Genomic DNA, 25,133 nt, shown 5'->3' on the forward strand with positions numbered 1-25,133 from the left:
AAAAAGCAGCCTGCAGGAAATGAGACGCAGTCAGTAACGTTGGTTTCTGAGATCTGAGAGGAAATGTGAAGAAATGCATCTTTTCTGAAAAACTGAAGGACATCAAGATGCCACCCAAAGGTGAGCTTATAAACTCCCAGGAAACACTGGGTGCCGTGTTGTCAGTGACACTTTAATGGGATAGATACACCTCATGCAGGCCTTGAAGCAGAGTGTCTGTAGCTGAATGGTCTCAGGTGTGTTTTACCTGAACACTGTCCTGGTCTGCTTCTCCAGCTGAGTTCTTCTTGAGGATGTCAGGAGTACTTAACCTGTGTTGCAGAAACACCTTTATTCATCTGAAGCATTATTATTATTATTATCTTTGATTCCTTTTACTGGTGGAGTTAACTTGTTGACACTTAGAAGGCAGAGTAAATATTCAACACAGATTCACGAAACAGTCAAAAGATGAACGTTAGGTTTAGACAACCAAACCAACGTTCACGTCTCTACCTCTGGACGCTGCAAAATAACATGGATGTGTTTCATTCATGTGTTCACATTGAAAAAGGATATGAATTCATTTTGGATCAACATTGTTTTAGAGACACATTCGTGTTGCTGAACATGAAATAGATTGTATTTATTGATCATTGACCTGCTGTGAGACTGGGTTTAATATTGACGATGTTTTTGTGACACGACAACGTGACTTCTGATAAATGAGACGTTGAGTTGATGGTCACCTCTGTGCTGCCAGCGATGAGCCTGTTTTACTCTCCGCTGTTGAAGAGGAAGCATCAAACACACTCCAACCCTCCTCTCCATCCTTCTCATCCATGCTCTTCCTCCTCTCCAGCGACCCCCCCTCCCCCAGGGACAGCTGAGTCTGGCTTCCTCCCAGACTGGTGCCCTGACTGTGGCTGGACGGGTAGCTGTGAGTCCACGACAGACTGTGGAGAAAGTGATGTTCCTACATAAGATCACAGTGAAACATGAAATCCATGTTGACATCTGATTGTTGCATTGATGGATGTTTGAATCTTTGAGTACTATAGTGTTTTGGAGATCCTTTATTGGAGCCACAGAGATGAAACTGATATTGATGCTCTCATCGAACTCTGGCAAAGAATGTTTTTCCCCTTTTTAAAGTGACGTTTCCCAATGTGGAGGTTTGATTCAGGGGACGAGAGAGAACAACTTTCATGTTATTTTTCCTGTGAAATACAGGATACCTCCACCACACGTGCAAGTTTAACCGAATAAAAATGTAAGTCTCATCCATGATGGCTGAAATAACAACTATTGCTGCTTTGTACGTGTTGAAGTCCCAGAAACACCAGGAAACCAAACACCGTCCTGTCTGAGTTTATAACATCATCCAGAGGTCTCTGTGAATTTCACCAAACTGTATCCACTGGACTTTATATGTAATCACACCGCATGGAAAATATATTCAAGTCAAACAGTCTGAGAATAAAAAAATCCACATTTTAACAAGACAGATTGTAAAATACTGCTTTAAGGGAAAAGGCTGACATTATTTCATCTCATTATTATGACTGATAATTCCCATAAAAACATAGATGAATAGATCTTAACCAACAAGTGTGGTCTCAGGTTGTTGCCCCCTTGTAGCGGTATTATACTCGCCTGTAGGGGCTCTGCCGGCTGTGGTCCGGTGAGGCGGCGGCGTGTGACGGGTTGGACAGGTAGCTGAGCAGAGACACGCCTCCTCTGTTGTGTCGATGACCTTTGGACACCAGAGACGGGAGCGAACCGTCCCGGTCCTGCAGGTCACGCATCATCGACTGCAGGGGACGGAGACGACGTGTCGAGGTTAATATCACCGAGGTCATATCGTCACGGTTACATGATGGAACGAGTCGGCCGTGATCCATCAAACATGGTGGACCTCTAACTTCACCTTGTTGGTCCACAAATGCTTCACTAGTCCTACTTTCAGTCAGAGGAAAGAGGTTTTACTGCACAGGCGATACATTGTCACTGACACATAACTATAGACTGCCCATTGGCTTTTTGTGGAGGGAACCATGGTGATGACAACTTCCCACACACACACACGTATATGCATGAATGTGTGTGTGGCACTATTTGTTTCCTCTCTGAATATTCACATTGTGCAGAAAGGATTCCATGTGACGGTGTTGTACTCACTATAAAGTACTTCTCAGAGAAGGAGGGGGTACTCGGTGCCGTCCAGCTGTACACTGAACTCTTCCTGCTGACGGACAGCGGCCTCATCTTCTCAGCGCTGTCAAACGGACTGCAGACACACCAACACTTAGAAACATACGTCACAGCTGTCCAACACATTCACCCACATGACCATTAACCACACACACGTGCTTTTATACACCGAGTCAGCGTAATGTCAGCGGCCTCTGATCTCACTGAATCTATTTGTTTGTTTCTATGAGATATTGTTCTTTTAGGGAGGTTAAGTCCCGCCCCTTCTGTGGTAGACGTCTCAGCTCCATCTGTACTTGGTGAACACGTGTCATCAGAGCTTATGTGCAGCAGAAATACTGGTTGAAATCACTTAGGTGTGGATCATTTAGGGGCTCAACAGTGTTGTGTGTGCGGTTGTGTGATTTTCCCATTCTCCGGGGAGAATCCATGAAACGGTCTCCACCTGGCCCGTCTAAGCCCTGAAATGTGATCCGTCATGGTGCGAGGAAGTGGCGGAGTGTGTGTGTGTGTGTGTGTGTGTGTGTGTGTGTGTGTGTGTGTGTGTGTGTGTGTGTGTGTGTGTGTGTATGTGTGTGTGTGTGTGTGTGTGTGTGTGTGTGTGTGTGTGTGTGCGTGTGTGTGTGTGTGTGTGTGTGCGTGTGTGTGTGTGTGTGTGTGTGTGTGTGTGTGTGTGTATGTGTGTGTGTGTGTGTGTGTGTGTGTGTGTGTGTGTGTGTGTGTGTGTGTGTGCGTGTGTGTGTGTGTATGTGTGTGTGTGTGTGTGTGTGTGTGTGTGTGTGTGTGTGTGTGTGTGTGTGTGCGTGTGTGTGTGTGTATGTGTGTGTGATGTACACGCTGTAGTGAATGAGCTGCATGGTGACAGCTGGTCCACGTTCAAGGCACAAAGAGAAAAGAACAGCAGCAGCAGATTGTTGGCTGGATGTGAATCTCTGTGCATAATTGATTGTTGTTTACATCACTGTGTTTGTTGCTTGGCCTTGTTTTAATGCTGTAAACATGTGTTGAATTAACAGTAAAGATTTCAGAACGGAGGGAGTGATGAACAACTCAACTTCACTCTTCATTACATTTCTCAGGAAACATCTTCTTCTCCCGATCAAAGGGTCTCAGTTTGAAATGTGTGGTTAAGGAAAAAAACAAAAAGAACGGAGATGGCCGACCATCTCCACTTTGCTGACTGGAAACCGGTCTGTTTAGTTAAATCATGTTATTAGAAGCTCTCCTTCCGGTCTCAGTTTTAAACAGTTTGGGACATGTGGTTAACAGAAAAAAACCCTCCCCATGTGGACTTCTACGGACTCCTTTGAAACTCATTTGTGAGACATAATAACGTAATCCACCACAAAATATGTTTCCGTACGTACGTTTTACGTAATTCACAGTGTATAGTAGTTTAGTTTTTAGGAGAGCATGCTGCTGTCAGCAGCATCGACTTCATATCAGAGTATGTGACTGCACTCACAGTCACATACTTAAGATCCAATCAGAACGAGGCGCCACACGTCGAGACGAGACAGTTACAGATGTCATTTCCACACCTTTTTCCAATCTCATCTTCTAATTATTCTCCTATCCTTTTTGGGAACACGACTGATTTCCCTCGCCCCCCCCCCCCCCCCCCCCCCCCCCCCATCAACCCCCGTCCTCTGAGCAGGAAATGCCTCTGCACCTGACGTCATGGCGGTCATTTGTTATGTTTGTATTAGGTTGCTCTGTGTCCGTACTTCCAGGTGACCTCCAGCTGCAGTTTGATGGTTCCCAGCTCCGTGATGTCCACCAGCATCAGCTGAGGCCTCACCACGAAGAAGTCTGCGCTGGCACACGTCACCGAGCCGACCAGCAGCCAACCCAAACCCTTCGCCTCGGTCACCTGAGAGAAGACGTGATGGGTGAGTTACCGGCACGCTAACAGATGGTTCAATGAAGCAACCAACATGGGAACAGAAAATATTCATGACCTCAAAGTCATTCTACACATAATCAGATATCAGGTCCTTCACATAAGTCAGACAATGTCAGTAAAACCTACTTTAAGTGTAAAATGTTTTACTATAGTATATATGATATTTTGTACCATTATAGAATACTTCATGCATGAACAGCTATTTAGTATTACAGACAGTAAAACTAGTAAAAACTAAGTCTACATGGTAACTAGTTGTTCAATAAATGTACATCATTTCCAACATGGTATAGTATGAAATGAAAATACTCCAGGACAGTACAAATACCACAGAAGTGAAGGGAAACTGTGTATAATTAGAACGTGGGTAGATATGAAATTATTTCAATATAGAGAAAGATTGTTATTTTATTATGTTTTTATTCAAGAGAGATTGTTATTATTTATTTATTTTATGTTATTATATATAGAGATATAGCTATGTTATGTTATGATAGAGAGAGGTGTGTGTGATGCTGCAACCAGATGTTCAGGCTGCTTAAATGAGCCCGTGTGAAGGGATCATGAATGGAGGAGGTAAAGACACCAACAACCGTTGAGGAAGCCCAGTGCATTCTGGGAGTTTTCTATCATTTGACTGAAGGGGAATAACGCAGCCACTTTTCTGTTTTCCCTGAAATATATCACCAATATCAAAGATATGTCTAATAGGGTGTATTCTGGTGATTATAAGTATGTCCTCTGTGTGTATTAGTACACGTACACATGAAGTTTGTGTGTTTCTGCGTCACCTTGATCTCAAAGTTGTGGTGTATGTGCGGGAGGAAGACCATCTCCTCTTCGTCCCAGGACTGTGTGTCGTCTGACTCAATCCTCCCTCGGATCCTCCATCGCTGGCGGCCCAAACGCACCACCACCTGGTCATGTGACATGACATCACCATACTGCACGACACGTGTTTCATCAGTGAGTAAACAGATGTTTGTAGAGATAGAGGGCTCACCTCGTACTGGTCTCCAGGGCAGAGTCGGGCAAAGCCGATCAGACCTGACCGTGAAAACACACGTTAGGAAGATAACTGTGTGTGTGTGTGTGTGTGTGTGTGTGTGTGCATGTGTATGTGTGTGTGTGTGTGTGTGTGTGTGTGTGTGTGTGTGTGTGTGTGTGTGTGTGCGTGTGTGTGTGTGTGTGTGTGTGTGTGTGCGTGCGTGTGTGTGTGTGTGTGTGTGTGTGTGTGTGTGTGTGTGTGTGTGTGTGTTTGTGTGTGTGTGTGTGTGTGTGTGTGTGTGGACCTTTCATCTTGATGTGCAGCTCTCCTAGCAGGATCTCTAACTCTCCCTCCATCACTGACATGTCCTGCAGAGAAGAGAATGAAATGTTTAGAAAAACCTTTGACGGCTCTTGTTTATGTTCAATGACCACTTTCATACTTTTCATCTATTTTTTCTGTCCAGAGTGAGATCAGAGGTCAGAGGTCACAGGTCAGAGCTCATGTGGGTATTAAAATCTCACATTGTGTATATGCTCCCTTGAGAAAAAGAGAGTTTTCTCTCAATGCAAACTGTTCAACTAAATAAATAGATAATTTAATCTAGTGGAGATGATAGAGGTTTAGTCTTTTACGCACAGATTACAAACTCTGCTGTTTTTATTTTGGGGGATTTTAGGATTTGACATGCAGGTGTGAATGAATAACTACTGTATGTTGCTGTAACCTGGAAACCTTTGCACATGATGAGAATGTGGCTGATAAACAGAAACAAGCACAACATGTTTGTCTCGCAGGATAAAAACGATGCAGATTCTCAATACAGGGAAACTTTAAGACATTAAGATGAACGTTAAGATCCTCCTCAAATCTCGGTTAATGTTTTATGAGTTAAATAAATGGTCTAGCAGTTGCAGATTCCTGACAGAGACAGCCTACTGCAGCACAGGAAGCAGCATGTGTTCAGCAGACCGCTGCTTCCTGTGTGTCCTGATGTCTTCTGGACGTCATGCTGGAAACCAAAAGCTGAGGCCAAAACCAAGAGACAGTTTATGACTGTTGAAGATGTGAACAGCGAAATATGACCGTTAACATTCTGTCTACATACATTAAAACACATGGTGAATCTATTCAGGAGTTTACATGTGAACACTGATTTAAATATAGATAAACGTTTCCTCTCTGGTCTCACCGTTCCACACATCAGAGTTGAAACAAGTTGAAACTGATGGACATTGTTGAATTTTTTGAGAACAAAATGACCAATGTCAATGTGAATGCTTCCAGCGTTGACAATAAATAAGTATATAAGTAAATAAGTAAACTGTTAAGATATAAACAGTAGAGATAATGAATAAGTAAACAGTAAAAAAACAAATATAAAAATTGTAGACAGGCTGAGTTGAGTTCATATTATTGCACATATGAAATGGGAAATCTGAAATATGTATATCACACAGTGGTGTTATTGTATTATTATTGTACATGAATGAAAGAATGAATCATTTGTCAGTATTTGGTGAGTGTGGTCTAATGTGTGTAGGGTTGATTTAGCAATCATCATTATATATTCATATAATATAAAACGTATGGTTAGATATTGATTTTAGTAATTGTGTATTATGCATGTATTATTGCATTACTATTGTATTAACTGTCAATGTATTAATGTATTCACCAATTCAGTGGAGCTCATTTTGAGGACTTTACATCGTTTAAACTATAATAAGACATCGTTTATGAGTTGATTAAATTTGTTTTAATAATCTGTAAAGGAATTAAAGCTGTCAGATACATGTAGTTCAGTAAAGTGCAATATTTACTGAAGGAGCAGAAAATGTAAATACTCTACAGGACAAGTACTTCAAAATGGTATTTAAGTACAGTACTTGTATTAATATAGAATACATATATATGGGTACTTTCGGAATTCTTCCAACAACCACAATCATTAATTTCAGCTTGGCTTATGCATTTATGTCTGTGTGACAGAACCACTGGTGGAAAGTACTCTACAAATAAGTACAAATTGAGGTATTCTTTCTTATTTTTATGTTCTACCTTTTCTTCAATTGCACTTAAATTACTTTCTATCTTTGCTTTGACTTTGTATGCAATCACAAAATATTGCATTTTGTGTGAACACATGTGATGAGTGGCTTAGGAACTTGGACCAATGCAGATTGTTTGACATCAGAATCCAAAGAGGACAGACAAAGAGAAGAGGTTGAATGGTTGCCGTACCTGCAGGCTGTGCCTGTGGTTGCGACTGAGCTCCAGTAGACTCTCTCTGGACGCTCTGCTGGATGGGGACAGTGAGAAGGCTCTCTTCATGTTGACCGCTCCATCACACAGCCTCCACTGGATGCAGTACGTCTCATACAGCTCCTCCACCTGCAGAGACACACTGTGTCTTCAGCTCTACTGTCCACATCTGCTAGTTGACTGAATTTCACGTGGACTGTCCACCAGACTGTCCACCAGTCCCACTCACTTGACTCCCACATCCACACCCTCATCCTCTAGTTACCCCCTCAGTATTTTACCAGCCCAGCTTCAGCCCATGAATTCATGATCAACACGTCAACCAAACTAACAAGACAAATGTAAATGTGATGTCCTTTTCTACCTTGCTGATTTGAAACTCTAGTCTTCGTATGTATCTCTCCAACGCTCTGATCTCCTGTGAAAGAAAACATATGATAGCTTAGTTTCCTTTATGGAAGCAGGTTTGACCGTCGTTTGACGAAACAATGTGAATCTGCAGAGATGCTTGTGGCTGCCAAGCTTACCTTCTCCAGATCATAGAGAAAGGCCTGGAAACAGAAGATTCACCATGATCAATATCAGCATAATCAATATCATCATCATCATCATCGCCATCATCATCATCATCTTCATCACCACCACCACCACCATCATCATCGTCATCACCATCATCATCATCATCATCATCATCACCACCATCATCATCATCATCATCATCATGACCACCACCATCATCATCATCATCATCATCATCAGTCCTCACCAGTCTGGAGTTTCTTTTCGTCTCTCTCTGCTGTGAAGACAGGAAGTCCATTTCTACCTGGTGACCCTCCAGGTACTCCCTGCAGACACCAACATTCATTCGTTCATTCAGACATTAGAAGCAGACAGACTAACATGTAAATACCAAACCGTATACACTCACCGGCCACTTTATTAGGTACACCTGTCCAACTGCTCGTTAACACACATTTTTAATCAGCCAATCACATGGTAGCAACTCAATGCATTTAGGCAGGTAGACATGGTCACGATCTGCTGCAGTTCAAACCGAGCATCAGAATGGGGAAGTTCTGTGGGCGCAAATGCCTTGTTGATGCCAGAGGTCAGAGGAGAATGGCCAGACTGGTTCGAGCTGATAGAAAGGCAACAGTAACTCAAATAACCACTCATTACAACCGAGGTATGCAGAAGAGCATCTCTGAACGCACAACACGTCGAACCTTGAGGCGGATGGGCTACAGCAGCAGAAGACCACACAGGGTGCCACTCCTGTCAGCTAAGAACAGGAAACTGAGGCTACAATTCGCAGGCTCACCAAAATTGGACAATAGAAGATTGGAAAAACGTTGCCTGGTCTGATGAGTCTGGATTTCTGCTGCGACATTCGGATGGTAGGGTCAGAATTTGGCGTCAACATGAAAGCTGGTGGTGGTGGTGGTGTAATGGTGTGGGGGATATTTTCTTGGCACACTTTGGGCCCATTAGTACCAATTGAGCATTGTGTCAACGCCACAGCCTACCTGAGTATTGATGCTGACCATGTCCATCCCTTTATGACCACAGTGTTCCCATCTTCTGATACTTCCAGCAGGATAACGTGCCATGTCATAAAGCGTGAATCATCTCAGACCGGTTTCTTGAACATGACAATGAGTTCACTGTACTCAAATGGCCTCCACAGTCACCAGATCTCAATCCAATAGAGCACCTTTGGGATGTGGTGGAACGGGAGATTCGCATCATGGATGTGCAGCCGACAAATCTGCAGCAACTGCGTGATGCTATCATGTCAATATGGACCAAACTCTCTGAGGAATGTTTCCAGTACCTTGTTGAATCTATGCCACGAAGGATTAAGGCAGTTCTGAAGGCAAAAGGGGGTCCAACCCGGTACTAGCAAGGTGTACCTAATAAAGTGGCCGGTGAGTGTATATATATAAATATATATACTGTATATATATATATATATACCGGTATATCAACAGTAGGGTACATATCCCTACATAGTCCACTAGTAGTAAACATACTTGAGTCCTTTGCGTAGGGACTGGAAGACCCTGTCGACCTCATCAGGCTGCAGAGACCAGATAGTCCTGCCTCCTTTGCTGTGAGACAGGTGCATTCTGGGAGATTTACCTCCTGTCATGGCTTTGGAGCGAAGAGAGTTACGAACAGAGGATGGCCTGAAAACAGAAATATAACACGTAAAAACAGAGTGAGACGGTATAGATGTTAGAATTAAATTCACAATTTAATTATTCTGGATTCCATTTAAGACTTTAACCACAAAACAACCATCAAAAGGTGGTTCAGTGTTTCCCTCAAAGCCACTTCTACATGTGAACAGTAGGAGCCAGGGATCAAACTGACAACTTTGTGGTTAAAGGACAACCCGCTCAACTCACTGAGACACAACCACCCCCTAAAATACATCCCACTCAAAACATCATTGACAATGCAGAACCTACCTGAATGTAACTGAACCGATCTGAACCTGAATGTATCTGAATCCAAACATACCTGAACGTTTCCGGAACCTAAACGTACCTGCCCCTGAAAATGCCTGAACTTGAACGTACCTGAACCTAAAAGTACCTGATGTATCGGAACCTTGATGTGTCTGAACCTGGACGTATTTGTACCTTAACATACCTGAAACTGGAGGTAGACGAACCTGAACATACCTGAAGTTGAACATACAGTACCTGATCCTGGATGTACCAGAATGTACCTGAACCTGAACGTACCTGAACCCGTTGCATTATGACATGATGCAGTTTGACAGAAGTAAAGCAAGATAGACCGTTTCATGACCGATATCAATCAATATATCACAGATAACTTTTTGTACAATTCCTCCAAAAAATTCAAGACAATACGTCAATAAGTAAATCAGCTTAATGATCTGACACTGCTCTGATTAAGGTTTGGTAAGATTCAGGAGCAAACAAGACTTGGTTAGGTAATCAGGAAGGACCCTGGTTTGCGTGACAATTTCTACTTTGTTAAAGGGATAGTTCGGAATTTTGGACATAAGACCTATTTTCCAACTCAGCCGGTGTGTTCGCGACGTCTGGAGACGTTTTCAAGACATTTCATTCAGTTCTTCTAGTTGCCGAGTTCGCTTGTGCTATAGCTAGCGCAAGTCAATGGTTCTAGTTAGCATGGCATTAAAAACAGTCTTGCCCACTCCACAGTGCACCCGAGGCAAATCAATTAAAACACTAGACTGTCGATGTACATATCTGTGTTGATAGAATAATATTTGAAACAAAACTAACCTCGCATCGCATGAATCATCCATTTTTTGAGGGACTAGTTTCTCAGCAGCAGCGGAATTTTACTTTGCTCCGTCGGACTCAAAACTCTAAGACGCGCTGCCCTCGGAGCTCACTCAAACACCGGGCAGCCCACGGCCCCGCGAACCCACAATTACGCAGCGCGAACCCGAACCTCTGCTCCGTCCAGAGAACCGTAAACCCTCGGAGGCGTTGCGGGGAATCCCTCCGGTAAATACACACCTGAACACCTCCGAATTGTCGGCCCTTATGCCCCCAAGGCTGTCTGAAAAGCGCTTGGATCTCACACAAACACCGGGCAGCACACGGCCACGCGAATCCACACATGCGGACTCTCCGTCAGACTCAAAACTCTAAGACGCACCCCCCGAAATACTGGCCGTAAATAGGCAATTGAACCAGGCTGAATTATCGGGCCTCATGCCCTCAGACCTGGGTGAAAAGCGCTTGGACCTCACGCAAACACCGGGCAGCCCACGGCCCAGCCAACCCACAATTACGCACCGCGAACCCGAACCTCTGCTCCGTTCGGAGAACCGTAAACCCTCGGACGCGTTGCTGGGGATTCCCTCCTGGCACCACCAGTCCCCGTTTGTTCGGTCCCGGTTCTCAGCTCCAGCGGGGGCTATCTCGGTCTCCACAGACGCTCGTTCACGTTCTGCCCTTTGAGCATCCCTCTCGCGCAATGCTTCCTCTGTATATTCAGGCTCGTACAGGTACGGTTGGATTTGGGTGGAAAAAAACTCCTCATCAGAGTCTTCAAAATGTTCAGTATATTCTCCAAAAGTGGCCATTTCGGTGAGATTGAAGAAACTAGCACTGCAGGCTACTCTGCGTCTGTAGCAATGACAGCAGGTAAACAAACTATTATAGAACCGGTAACTTGTAAGTGCTAGGTGATATCAGTCCGCCGCTGCCATAGCCTACTAGGAAGTATGACACACTGCTGCTGCTGCTGAGACATAAATCCTTAAAAATGCAAGGTTGGTTTTATTTCAAACATTCTATCAACACAGATATGTATGTAGGGTTTTCTAAAAATAGGGTTTTCTAAAAATGTGTAAAAACATTCATTTTTATTTTACTGTTTTATAATATAAGTGATGGTAAAAACATGCAGCCTATCCCTTTATACTGTTTTTCGAACACGGAGTGGAGTAGGACTTCATTTCCCAGAATCCCCTGTTTCCCGTCTTGCAATACTTTTGTTTAAATTAATACTGTTCATGTATTAATACTGTAATTCATGTATTATATTGTTTAAAAATATTCTATGGCCTTTAAAACTGATTAAGGTTGAGTTTTTCTGTTTTAGGAAAAACTATTGTTTATTTCCGCGGGAGGAAGTCTCTAGCAGTAGCGGCTGTGTTTTTTTTCCTCGGCAGAGAAAGAAGTCAATGTGTGGAGACTGGAACTTAATGTTGGCCCAGATATTGCACTGCCTGGAGAGACTTTATCGGTCAGAGGACTCTTTTCACATATCTCCATCGATTGTGTTTTAGTTTACACGACGGTGACAGGTTTTTCTTTTCTCGAGCCGCGATAGCGTGGTCTCCGTCACTAGCTCCGACATTAGCGCTGTGGTGAGTTAGCTCGGTGGCAGAGAGCTAGCCTGCTTCACAACACGGACGCGAGGAACGACATTGTGCGGGTCGTGAGGACGGAGCGGACGGTGGACGAGGTACAACAGAGAACGAGGATGTGTTGCTGGTAGCCCGGGCTACGGGAGTCGTCGCCGAGCTGTCTGGACATCGCTCTACGGCCTGGCTGGCTAACGCCATATTGCATCTTTGACGGGAGGCTGCGTGAGTACTTGACATTGGAACGGAACCGAGAGACGGACTGTTTTAAAGCAGACTGTGTGAACTGTCCTGGTTTCCAAGTTTAAAGTCTTGTGACCGGATAAAACTTCATGTGCACCAACACATGAAGTTTGGGCCCCAACGGTTAGGGAAAATTATCCAAGCGCTTGGGTTAGTTTTTTTGGGTGGTAGCATTATTATTTCTTTTCTATTTCTATGTGAACTGTGAACATACTTTGGTACAGGAAATGTTGTTGTTTGTTGGTTTCTACATATTTATCCATGTCTGAAGCATTCTCCAGGTATCATTCCAAAGGTTTAAAAAGGTTTACAGCAAATACATGTTTGTGTCTTACCTTTATATATTGGTCGTTAACATTCTTTCAGAGTAAACTGTATTTATTTGATTTCTGAGGGCTTACATAATTTTATGCTAAGGCATAGCATAGTGAGTTTTCAGTGGAGGCACCACGCTAGTTACATGACACCTTCTTTTGTTTCTCACTTGAGTGATAAAGTCCCTTGTTTAATTCGGTAGAGAAGAACCACAGCGAATTCACCATCTTTAGCTGAGAACTTAGGACATGTTTTATTCTTATTGGGTGTGACCTCAGTGTAGATTTTAAACACTAAGGAAAAAGGGGTTACATATATATATGTTTTTATTTACTTTTAATGCTCTACTTGAAAATGAAGTGGCTGCTGTCATATTAATTAACCTGACAGATGTTATAAGCACAGGGCTGACAGCCAGTCAGCTTAATAAGATCAGTATTGATGGCCGTATTGTCTCTCTGCGTCCTCACTTAGCCGATACACAACCAACCAAGAGAATAGTGTTTGTGTCAGTACGGTGTTGTTATCCGCTAGATTTCTCTCCGAATAAAGCTCCACTCACATTTAGCAGATGTCCTCTGTAATTATGGACTCTGTGTTTTCCTGCCCAGTGATCCTTCTCGTCCTTGTCAGTGTATGTGTGTGTGTGTGTGTGTGTGTGGTGTGTTTATATCATGTTAATGTGCCCTGGTTGTGTCCCCATCAAAGCGCTATAATGAAGAATGACGGGAGACCATGTGGTATCAGGCTGTTATGATGAGATATAAGTGTTATAGTGTGTGCGTGTGTTTGTGTTTGTGTGTGCATTTTTAAGACACAGGAAGTGCATTCCAGTTCTGTTTCTCGAGAGGACATTTGGTTCTCTTTCTCATGGGACTGACGGTTAACATCTGTGTATGTGTCACTCGTTCTTTCTTCATTCACAAATAACATCTTACAGTAAAGCCTATGTTGCGTTCACTGTCTGCCCATCAATGACAGCCAGGCTGTTCTGAGAGTGAACGGACGTCCGTCCACACAACACCAGACACTTTAACTTCAAGCGCTTCAAATCTAGAGGGACTTTTTTTATTGTCTTACAGTGTACTAGAAGAAAACGTGTATTAGTGTAGTTTTAGTATGTACGTCCAGCACATCAGTTAAGTGGTCTCTTTTCCTACAGTGACAGTGCGGTGATCTGATACAGTCGATGTGAAGACAGAATCAGGTTCTGCTGCCTCGGGCACTTGGACAGTTCACTACAAATGTGCTGCCCTTAAAACCATAGTCTTAATTTGGTACGGTGCATCTGGTGTGCACTCCTCTTGTGTCATGTTTTTAGATGCACATAAAAGTTAAAACTTTTCAGCACCGGTCGCAGAGCACCGGAGAACTGGGGGTACTTGTCATCTTGACACAACTGATGGAAGAGATGGTGGTATTCCCCATAAGGTTTCCTTTTTCTAGTATATCATGAACCCAAAATCTCCTTTTCTTGGTCTTTTCCCCTCCTTATCCAGCAGCAGAGCAACACCAGGAGCTCCACGTCTGGGTCATTCTCACGAAATCAATGATATACTATGGCCATGATGTTTTTGAAATAAAAGTCATAATTTAGTAAAAAAAACACTGTATTATAGATAATGTCATGGTCTTTCTTGGACAGTGTGTCATTTACACTTAAAAGTTCATTTTTATTGTATTTTAACACGTTTTAAGCTAAAATTCTCATTACCGCAATGCGTCCACCTTAACTCCAATGAATCTTTGATTGCATTTTAGACTGAAAAAACTCAAACAAAATCAATGAAACAAAATGCATATTGTTCCTCATGTCTTGTGGTTAAATAAAACATTGAGCAAAATACCACTTAATCTTTAAAAAAAAAAACAGCGTCCGTGCATGCAGTTCTCATCCTCCGCAACATTATTCATGTTCTTGTAAAGGCTACAATATGTTTTAAATAAAGTTTAATTCTCCCATGATTCATCACAAAGAAGAGAAGCTACAAGATGGATACCAGGTAAGCTAAGTCTCTTCAAATGTTCACACTTTAAAATGAAAACATCCCACTTCAACCACTGTATGCGACAAAATTGATTCTCATTACCGGAACATGAAATATTACTTGTTTTAAAAAAAATATTTTTAACAGTATTTTATCAATATGATGGTGAATAAGTTCCTAGCATGAACCATGAAAATTTTTTTGCTAAGTCATAATGGCTTCTTCATTGTTAGCAAAACATGCTAGCTCCCTTCATCCTCGCATCACCCATCTCATACACCGCTACAATGTGATGCCTGTTGCGGTAGAGAGAATCCCTGTTGCGGTAGTGATCATTTGCCCTTATTTGAGTGAATTATTGTTTTTTTTACTATTAATATGAAGTGTGTTTTATTTTACATCTTATTTTACATATAAAGAGTAACTAAACCCCACAGTTTCGGCCTCTAGCACGAGAAAAATGTTATCCATCATGTTATTAAATTCATTAGTCATTCATTAGTCAAGTCCAATTGGTTGTTTTACATTGCCCTCTCACTTACTGTGCATTTGTTGGGGTATTATAAGCCTGGACCAGAATATTCAACTATTCAGATTTTCATTCATTCATTGAATTTTCAGTTTTCAACTTTCCATTTCAGCTCAGTGTGAGAGTCAACACCCTCACCCCTGCTGCTGAATATTCAAATGTTCACTGTTGATTGGTACAGAAGCTAAACAAATTATATTCTGGACAGCCCTGGTATTATTTAAATCAATTAGTCAAACAACAGTACATTGTTGCTATTCTATGTTCTGATCATGTGTATTGCACTTTCAGGTATCAGAGAAGAAAACAAAATGGAATGAAAAAAACGGAAGACCTGACAGTAAAACAACATGAAAAGAAAAAAAAAACAATGGAGAGAAAATTCGAGAAGGTACTATGCTAAAACAAAAGCGCAAAGTGCAATCTTGAATTTGACCCCCCCTTCTAGCAATGAGTCCGATGCTGTAGAGGTACAAGATGTGCAGGTAGCACCGCACCCCATACAACTGCCATTCAACTGCCCAACTGCAGTGCAGACCTCCACCCCTAAAGCAGGCAGAAAAAGGAAGGCACCAATCACTTTACTAAGGTCAAAATTAAGCAAGACCAAAGAGGCGCTTAAAATAAAGACAAGAGAAATTGGTAATCTCAAGAAAAAAATGAAAAGGCTGCAAGAAAAAGCAAAAGGACCACCCCGTAGCACCTGTGAGAAGAGAGCCACCCACCAGAAAGACCCCAAGACCCCGCCCAACAACAGCCAGAGACGGCTGATGAGACATTTAGTAAGTCGTTTCCTGCACCAGGGTGACAACTCAACCGTCATAAATCGCAAAACTGGCGAGGCCCGCAAAAAAGGACAGGTATTCCGGAAGAGGGCATTGAATGGCACAATGGATAGACTCCACACTAAATTTCTCAGACAGTATCCACGGCACGAACTGTCCAGGGCACAGTTCTGTAGACTAAAGCCCTTCTGGATCATTAAACCCAAAGTTTCACAAAGAGAAACATGTGCTTGTAAGACCCATGAGAATTGTGGCTTTAAGATCAAGAAGCTTCACCAGCTTGGTATAATTGCAACCTCTTCTACAACTCAGGTAGTTGAGTCTTGTGTCTGCAGTACAAGCAACATGGAATGCATGTACAGACGGTGCATTAAATGTAGAGAAAAAACCCTCCCTACAGCCATTGATCCGTCAACCAAGGGAAACATCATTTCCTGGGACGAGTGGGTCACCCAAACACATCCAATGGTGAAAAAAGGAAGAGATGGTGCATTGGAGGAGCTCGTACTTGACACCGTACTTGAGAAGAAGTACACATCTATAGAAAAACTTGCTGACCTCGCTAAAGATAATATTGACAAATTTGCCATTCATGTGTACAACATCCAGCACCAGTTTCAGAGGCTTAAGTCACTAAGAGACAGCCTGACTGAGAAGGATGTGGTTGTCCACATAGATTACAGTGAAAACTACAGCTGCAAGTACAGTCGGGAAGTCAAAGACACCCACTTTGGTGGGGGGAACCAGCAAGTGACATTACATACTGGGGTCAAATACCTGAGTGGGGGACGTGCGGAGTGTTTTGCCTCTTTGTCAGTGTGCCTGAAGCATGATGCCGTTGCAACATGGGCTCATCTTGATCCTGTGCTGAAGTCTATCCGAGAGGAGCATCCAGCAGTCAGGCATATTCATTTTATTTCAGATGGACCAACCTCCCAGTACCGCAACAAAACAGCGTTTTATCTGGCTTCAACAGTGCCTTTCATGAGGGGGTTTCAATATGTCACTTGGAACTTCACAGAGGCGTCGCATGGCAAGGGAGCCCCTGATGGGGTAGAAAAAAATGTGAAAAAAAATGTGATATGTTCAAAATATATGTTTTGAGATTTATAGTCCCGACTACCTAAGACTTTGTTCTATATGTTTAAAAAAAAAAACTTATTTATGCCTTTTAAATTTTTTCACGTTTGAAATCTCTGGAACAAGGTTTTCGTGAGAATGACCCGTCTGCTTGAATTCTCATTTGATCCCCTGGTTGATCACAAGCCCCCCGCAACACAGGATCATCAGCTGTTTTACCCCACACACTGATTTTGACTGATCCTGATGGTCTCAGTGAGATCGGGGCCTTATGAAATTTCGTTTTGTGGGTTCTGGCAGCATTTTTTTTGACAGGGAAAAGTTCTGAAATTAAATTAATTAAAAATACTTATTGCTATGAATTGCAAAAATATCATCAGACATGAGCGAGATGTAGACCGCTTAGGATGTATCACCACTGACAACACATGAAGAATGCAGAATACAAAACCTGAACACCCGAACCTGATTGAGCCTCAATGAATTGAATGGAGGTGTGACTGCAGCAAAACACATTTGGATCAGACATTCTCTGTGGAGCACTCATATATCATTTAAAGTGATATGTGTGACAGTGTTGTCATCATCTACGTAGATGCTACTCGAAGACATAATGTGTTGTTCCTTGCCATTTCTGTAAGACTGAAGCGATTAAATTGATCATCATGTCCTGTATTGTCATTGGCTGTAACAGCGTGTCACCCACCGTCGTCGTCCAGTCAGAGAGCTGAACCCGGTGAAGGAGCGGCTCCTGTGGACCAAACCTCCATCTGAGGGAGAGTCGAATCGCAGCTTCACCGACATCCTGGACAGAGAATATTTACAGTGGGAAGATTTTTTTTTATAATTTATAAAGGCTCCACTCTTTAAATATTCTTTCATTTATGTAACCCCAAATCATTTGCCTCAGAGGGCTTTACAATCTGTACAACATACGACTTCCTGTCCCAGGACCCTCCATCACATAAATGAAAAAAAAAAACTAAAAAGAAGGAAGAAAGCCCAAGGAGACACTGAGGAGGGATCCCTCTCCCAAGATGTCAGAAGTACAAACAATAGTCAGTCCACATGACAGAGATGATACTTGTAAGGGACTGTTCGTTATTTATAGATAATTCATTTTAAGATGACCCTGCAATTGACCCCCCCACCCGGACAATTTATCAACTCAATATGTCACATCACAAATATTGAGTGACGAATGTTCAGTTATTAATATTTCACATCAATAACATTGTGTGATGAACATCTGCTCCGGTCGCAAAAACTCATCAACTGTGTGAATGCGTAAGTTAATAGTCGTATCACGTGATTGCCTTATCATAAGAGCACTACTAGATCTGACTGATTAGTTCAATGTGATAAGTGTGCTGATAGCTCAGTGGTAGAGTTACCGCCCCATGTACCGAAACCACATTTTGTCTGGAGAAAGGAAGGAAGCTGCTTTGTCTCTTGTTGGTAAGTCAGAAACTAATTGTAGATTTGGGTTTAGGCATTCTGTGAGTAAAGCTAGTTGTAACTTTTAGTCTTGTGTTGATAGCTTGTTGTTTAAATTCTTGTGAAGCTGTCTATGCTAAGTGAGCAATCAGCTAGTTTCAGCCAGCTCAGCTGTAGTCAATAGACTTGATTGGACACTCTCTGTCCCCCAATCTCACGACCTGCGCAATCATCTCCCTCCCCTCCCTGGCTGTCCGAACCTCTGTGAACCAACAGATCATTGTTGCGAGCGTCAGAGAGAAAATGGAAGAAATCGGGCCAGCACGAGGACCTTGCTCACTACCTACCTTGCATACTAAATATGCCTTCTACCTGGCAAAGATCAACTCTTCTGCCTCCAACCCCAGGAAACTCTTCTCCATGTTCTCCTCCCTCCTCACCCCTCCTCCCCCTCCCCCTCCTTCCTCCCTTACTGCTGATGACTTTGCAACTTACTTTACCAAGAAAGTAAATTACATCAGCTCCTCATTCACGCCTATTCCCTCCCAGAAGACATCTCCCCCAACTCTCAACTCTGATGGCCTTACCAGCTTTACCCCCCTCACCTCTGAAGACGTTCACGCACTTGTTACATCTAATCGTGCCACCACCTGCTCCCTTGAACCGATTCCCTCCTCTCTTCTCCAGGACATCTCACACGACATCTTGCCATTCCTCACCACCCTGATCAACTCCTCCCTCCAGCTACAGTGAAGCCTCTCCTTAAAAAACCCACCCTAGACGCTACTGACATCCAAAGCTACAGACCTGTATCTCTTCTATCATTCCTCTCTAAAACCTTGGAACGTGCCACCTACAACCAACTGTCATCCTATCTCTCGCAGACCAACCTCCTTGACCCTAATCAATCAGGATTCAGGACCGCTCACTCCACTGAGACGGCCCTCCTCACAGTGACTGAGTCCCTGCGAGACGCCAGAGCCTCATCCCACTCCTCCGTTCTCATTCTCCTCGACCTATCTGCTGCATTCGACACAGTCAACCACCAAATCCTCCTCTCCACCCTGGCTGAACTTGGCATAACTGACTCTGCTCTCACCTGGTTTACATCATACCTGACAAATCTCACCTTTCAGGTCGCATGGAATGGCTCTATGTCCAAACCCTGTTCTCTGGACACGGGTGTCCCTCAAGGCTCAGTATTAGGACCGCTTCTGTTCTGACTATACACCAGATCACTAGGTTCTGTTATCACATCGCATGGATTCTCCTACCATTGCTACGCAGATGACACCCAGCTGTTCCTCTCTTTTCCCCCAACCTCTGACACTCACATTGCAACTCGTATCTCGCACTGTCTGGCTGACATCTCTGTCTGGACAACTGCACATCACCTCAAGCTTAACCTGAATAAAACCGAACTCCTCTTCATCCCAGGGAAAGACTGCCCTCGCATGTACCGTGGGTCACTGTCGAGGGCATCACAGTAATACCTTCCTCCACTGCAAGGAACCTGGGTGTAATCCTTGATGACCAACTATCCTGCACCCCCAACATCACTGCTGTGGCCCGATCCTGCAGATTTGCCCTCTACAATATCCGCAGGATTCGGACCTTCCTCACAAAGGATGCAACGCAACTCCTGGTCCAAGCACTGGTCCCGCCTTGACTACTGCAACTCTCTCCTGGCCGGACTCCCGGCCTCTGCGATTAAACCATTGCAGCGTATCCTGAATGCTGCAGCACGCCTTATCTTCAATCTACCCAAATTCTCCCATGTGACCCCCCTCCTCCGTGACCTCCACTCAGTCCCGGTAGCATGGGCGGGCATTGGCGGGCCGTGCCCGCCCTGGGCTGGAAACTGTTTATTTTATTTGGGTTTTGTTTTTTACCTCGGAGTGGCCAACGCTCCATTATTCCTATCTCGGTTTGTCGATCATACAATTCAACCAATCCAACCAACGAACAAAGGCAACGTGCTGGCCAATTACAGGTGGTGGGAGGCGGGTCACTGAGTCAAATTCAAGAGAGGGAAACTTTTAGTACTTGACGTTCATGGTCGCTCATAGAGTCGCTACTTAGCTAGTTCGGTATGGATATCCGTAATTTTTTCCCCAAAAATACGCGGACAAGAATTGACGATGCGAACCGGAAGCGAGCAGGAAGCAGCAGCAATTTTCATTTCTACTGGAAACGTAAGCACCGAAGTTAACGGTAACACTGGAGTAAACATGCTAGGAGAGGTAGCTACAGCAGCTAGGGAGCACAAGGAGCAGCACCGAGCAGTGTAACTCATCTGCATGGAAGAAACGTGAGTGACGACGTCGACAACAACAACAAAGAGGTTCACAGTAACATTACGGCTGCGAGGAACAGCAACAGGCCATTGCAGCCTACTGACCTGGGCGCGGAAGAGCCCCATAGACCACTAATGCAGAGCTTTCCTTCGTGCGTTTTCTCAGGGGGAAAAAAGGGTCATTCTGCAGTTCCTGGTTTGGAAGCTTTCCCTGGCTGGAGTATTCGGTTCAAGCAGATGCTGCATACTGCTACCCATGCAGAATGTTTCAGGGACCCAGACACAGTGATCAAACTTTCAGTGTTACTGGTTGCCATGACTGGAAGCATGCAATGGAAAACGGAAAGGGACTAAACAGGCATGCTGCATCTAAAGAGCACCTGACTTGTGAGGCCATGTGGAGGGACAAGGAAGACGGATCCACACAAGTAAGGAGATCTCAACACTAATTAACACTGATCAATTGCAGCGCAACAGATATTGGCCGCGTTTCCCAGATTCGTTAAGAAGCTCTTAAGTGCTAAGATCGTCTTTGGAGCGCTCTTATGAACGCTGTGAAAGAAGGATGTGTTTCCCAGAGTCGCTCTTAGCCTAAGAAGATCTTTCACTAAGAAGGAAACGTAAGATCGAGCTGACCCACTCTTAACAGCCTTCTTAGCGACGAAATGCTCAGTGATCAAGCCACGTCAGGGAAATTTATATTCTCCACTTTTCGAAATAATAAACAAACAATGCTCAATGTTGTAATGCGCTAAAAAAAAAAAAAAAAAAAAACTTTTCATTGAATTACACGTTTAAGTTTTCCACACACATCTGCATATATGAGTTTATAGTACTACACATAAAAACACATCAACAACCCTGTGGCATTTCACAGATATCAAGGAAACAGATGTAATTGAACTCAGCTGAACCTCATCCAGAGAGGCTCCACCTGCTACTCTATATAAAGGCGTTGCCAAAGTCTGCGCGTGTGAGAAACCATGGCTGCAATACAGCACATTCTCGCTGCGAACCAACAGCGTTGCCGTGCGCGAAGCCAGACAGTTTATATAAATGCTTACGTGAGTCAGCACTTCTCGCCACTGGACGTGCTGTCAGACCGGGCTGTCCAGGCAAAGTACCGGCTGCCCCGTGCGGAGATCCAACGGCTGATCACTCTGTTGTCTCCACACATCCAGAGAGCAACCTGCTGCAATTTTGCCCTCCTGGCTGCGCTGCGTTTTTACGCAGTGGGGAGCTTCCTGGAGGTGGTGGGGGACGGCACCGGCCTCAGCAAGGCATCTGTGTCACGGAGTGTGGCAGCTGTGACACCGATTCTCCTGCGCCATGCCTGGACCCACATAAAGATGCCCACCACACGGGACGATGTCCGCCAGGTCCACCAAGGGTTCCACGCAGTGGCTGGGATCCCCCGGGTGATCGGTGTGGTGGATGGCACCCTCATTCCATTCTCACATGTGTGTGCCTATATCCACGGGGGTATATATGCGCTAATGGGCTTGATTACTACTTGGATACAGCTGTTGGTACAAACACACACACACACACACAATACATGCGTAGCCTAATTGCACCTGTGTGAGGCGACCACGGGGCGCTGTGTGTGACTTATGCGCTGATAAAGAGGTGGGTGATCGATTTACCTGGCATCCATTGATTCAGTTTCAGCACCACCGCGGTGGACAGCTCCCACTAAGAGCTTCTTAAGAAGCTTCTTTGGCTTGATCTTAAGGTTCTCCTAAGAAGGCAGTTAAGAACGTGTCTGGGAAACACCTGTATCTTAGCGCTCCTTCTTAGCCGAACCCTTCTTAAGAGCCTTCTTAAATCCTTAAGAACGATCGAATCTGGGAAACGCGGCCATTATCTGTCTGCAATTATTGATGTTATGGAGTTCCTTGCTGTGAACCAACTGCCCTTTCGAGGTGATCACGACGCATACAGTGCTATGAATGAGGATGGATGTGGGCTAATTTTGTCTCTATTTGAGTTTACACTAAGGAAAGTTGCTGAATTAGCAAAGATAGCAAAAACTATTCCTCGCAATGCAACATACACAAGTCAAGACATTCAAAATAACTTAATAGATGTGATGAGTGCTTTAGTAAGAGAGCACATTGTGAAAGAAGTTGGTGAATCATTCTACACGTTAAAAGTGGATGGAACCAGAGACCCAACAGGGAGAGAGAATATATCCATAGTTCTCCGCTTTCTGAACGAACTGTGCGAACCAACTGAGCGGCTCCTAACAATAGCCACTGCTGACCAGGGAGATGCAGTTACACTGACCGACACCATCTTAGGAGAACTGACCACAGCTGGCCTGAGCCCTGAGAAAATCATCAGTCAGGTGTATGATGGGGCCTCGCTCATGTCGGGTAAACATGGAGGAGTACAGAAACTGCTGCAGCAGAAACTGGACAGAGAGATACCGTATGTCCACTGTTATAATCATCAGCTGCATTTGGTCTTCATCCATGCCCTGGCAGTTGAAAAGGCCGTGATGGACTTCTTCAGTGTGTGTAACATGCTGTACAAGTTCTGCAGAAAACCAACTGTTGCCATTCTCTACAAAGGAGCGACACTCAAGCGCCTATTGGACCAACGCTGGACTGGACATTCTGCTACAGGTATGTTAATCTGGACTGATTAAGCTGATAATGATAATGCTGTATTGTGTGAATTACTCCCCCACCTGAAGATATTAAGATTCCTTTTCTCTATTCTACAGTCTCAGTCATTCTGAAATCATTTGATGACCTATCCACACTGCTCAGAGAGATCACCTGCAACCGGGCATTTGGAGCAGATCTGCGCATTGAAGCAACAGGATTGTGGCAGTGCATGTCTGAGCCCAGCTTTAAGTTCATTGCTGAGATGGTGCATAAGATCCTTGCATATCTTGATCCCCCAAACAAGATGTTGCAGTCCGAAGTCATGGATCTGCTTACAGGTGAAATTATTAATATAGATGGTGAAAAAGGGCCCTGTGATAGACTGGCGTCCTGTCCAGGGTGTACCCTGCCTTCGCCCAATGACAGCTGGGATCGGCTCCAGCCCCCCCGCGACCCTGAATACAGGATAAGCGGTAGATAATGGATGGATGGTGAAAAAGTATACCTACTTCTGAGCAAAATAATAATAATAATAAACTTTTTGTATAGATCCTTCCATGCAGAAATGCAGCTCTTTACATGCACTAGGTGCTTCACAATGAACATAAAATATGTTAAAAAGAGATGAATGAAAACAACAACAAAAAAGAGTAAAAATAAAACACAGCTTCAGCTCTATGTCTGGTTCAGTAGAAGCAGTTTGAGATAAACTCATTAACCCATTTTTAAAGGATTTGCAATAAACTCCATTTTAGAGGTCTCTTAAAATTCAATCAACTTTAAATAATCTTTAAAATCACTCAGTTAATTCTGTTAATAGATCACTTATAGTATCTTCTAAAAAATTAATCACTTTAAATTGTTGTGGGCATCCCCACAGGAACAATTGTTTTGATATGTATGTTACACAATATTTAAGAACTTATAGCTGGATTTGTTTCTTTTGTTTCATTTCACTGTGTCTTTTCATGCAATGCTGCACTTTAAGTTGTGTTATATTCTGTACAGTAACAATAACGTTTTTATTCTCTTCTAGGTTTGCAGCTCATCCGCAGTGCATGCACCTGTCTTGAGAATATCCGCACTGAGACTGAATTCCAGGCAATCTTAGCGCATTGTGACAGTGTCACAAAAAGGCCATCAAAAAGAAAACGCTCACAAAACACTGCCTTTGCTGACTACGTTGTTGAGGAAATCAGCACACATGTAGATTCTAATGATGAAACAGAACTACGCAGGATTTATTATAGTTGCATTGACTCAGTATGTGAGGAAATGAAAAATCGCTTCGGGAAAAATAACTGTGAACTGATGGAGGCACTAAATGCCCTGGATCCTGTGCACTAAGACACCTGCTCTGGACAACTTCCTCAAGACACAAATGCAAGAGTCTTCTCCACCGGATGGGGACAATGAAACAGGTGATTAAGGCTAGGCAAAAGTTCAGTATTGTTTTTATTGTATCTTAAAAAGCTACAAGGCTCCTTTAGAATTATTAAATAGCCTATATTGTCATTGCATGGTCATTTGGTGACCTTTAAAACAAACTGATATTTTTAAGCATCAAGGCTTCATCAAGCAGTCAAACAGATCACACATCACACCTAA

At 43.5% G+C, this 25,133-nt stretch overlaps 1 protein-coding gene across 2 annotated transcripts in view; it reads right to left on the reverse strand.

Moving 5' to 3' along the window:
- Nucleotides 1-25,133, reverse strand: part of ripor3 (RIPOR family member 3) — a 66,403-nt gene that overhangs the window by 12,404 nt on the left and 28,866 nt on the right. The window contains exons 1-15 of one of the 2 annotated variants that reach the window (XM_084025516.1): nt 21,975-22,755; nt 17,884-17,982; nt 9,386-9,541; nt 8,119-8,197; nt 7,880-7,903; nt 7,717-7,770; nt 7,332-7,481; nt 5,392-5,455; nt 5,103-5,146; nt 4,891-5,016; nt 3,921-4,066; nt 2,161-2,269; nt 1,636-1,793; nt 729-935; nt 248-311 (exon numbers count right to left, since the gene is read on the reverse strand). In XM_084025516.1, coding sequence (XP_083881642.1) covers nt 248-311; nt 729-935; nt 1,636-1,793; nt 2,161-2,269; nt 3,921-4,066; nt 4,891-5,016; nt 5,103-5,146; nt 5,392-5,455; nt 7,332-7,481; nt 7,717-7,770; nt 7,880-7,903; nt 8,119-8,197; nt 9,386-9,541; nt 17,884-17,981 — 1,479 coding nt within the window. In that variant the 5' untranslated portion in view covers nt 17,982; nt 21,975-22,755. Of the gene's footprint in view, nt 1-247; nt 312-728; nt 936-1,635; nt 1,794-2,160; nt 2,270-3,920; nt 4,067-4,890; nt 5,017-5,102; nt 5,147-5,391; nt 5,456-7,331; nt 7,482-7,716; nt 7,771-7,879; nt 7,904-8,118; nt 8,198-9,385; nt 9,542-17,883; nt 17,983-21,974; nt 22,756-25,133 lie in introns of those variants that run through there. The other variant, XM_084025515.1, reaches the window with a different exon arrangement.

The sequence above is a fragment of the Eutrigla gurnardus genome (genome assembly GCF_963514095.1).
Source record: "Eutrigla gurnardus genome assembly, chromosome: 2".
NCBI classification, from domain to species: domain Eukaryota; kingdom Metazoa; phylum Chordata; class Actinopteri; order Perciformes; family Triglidae; genus Eutrigla; species Eutrigla gurnardus.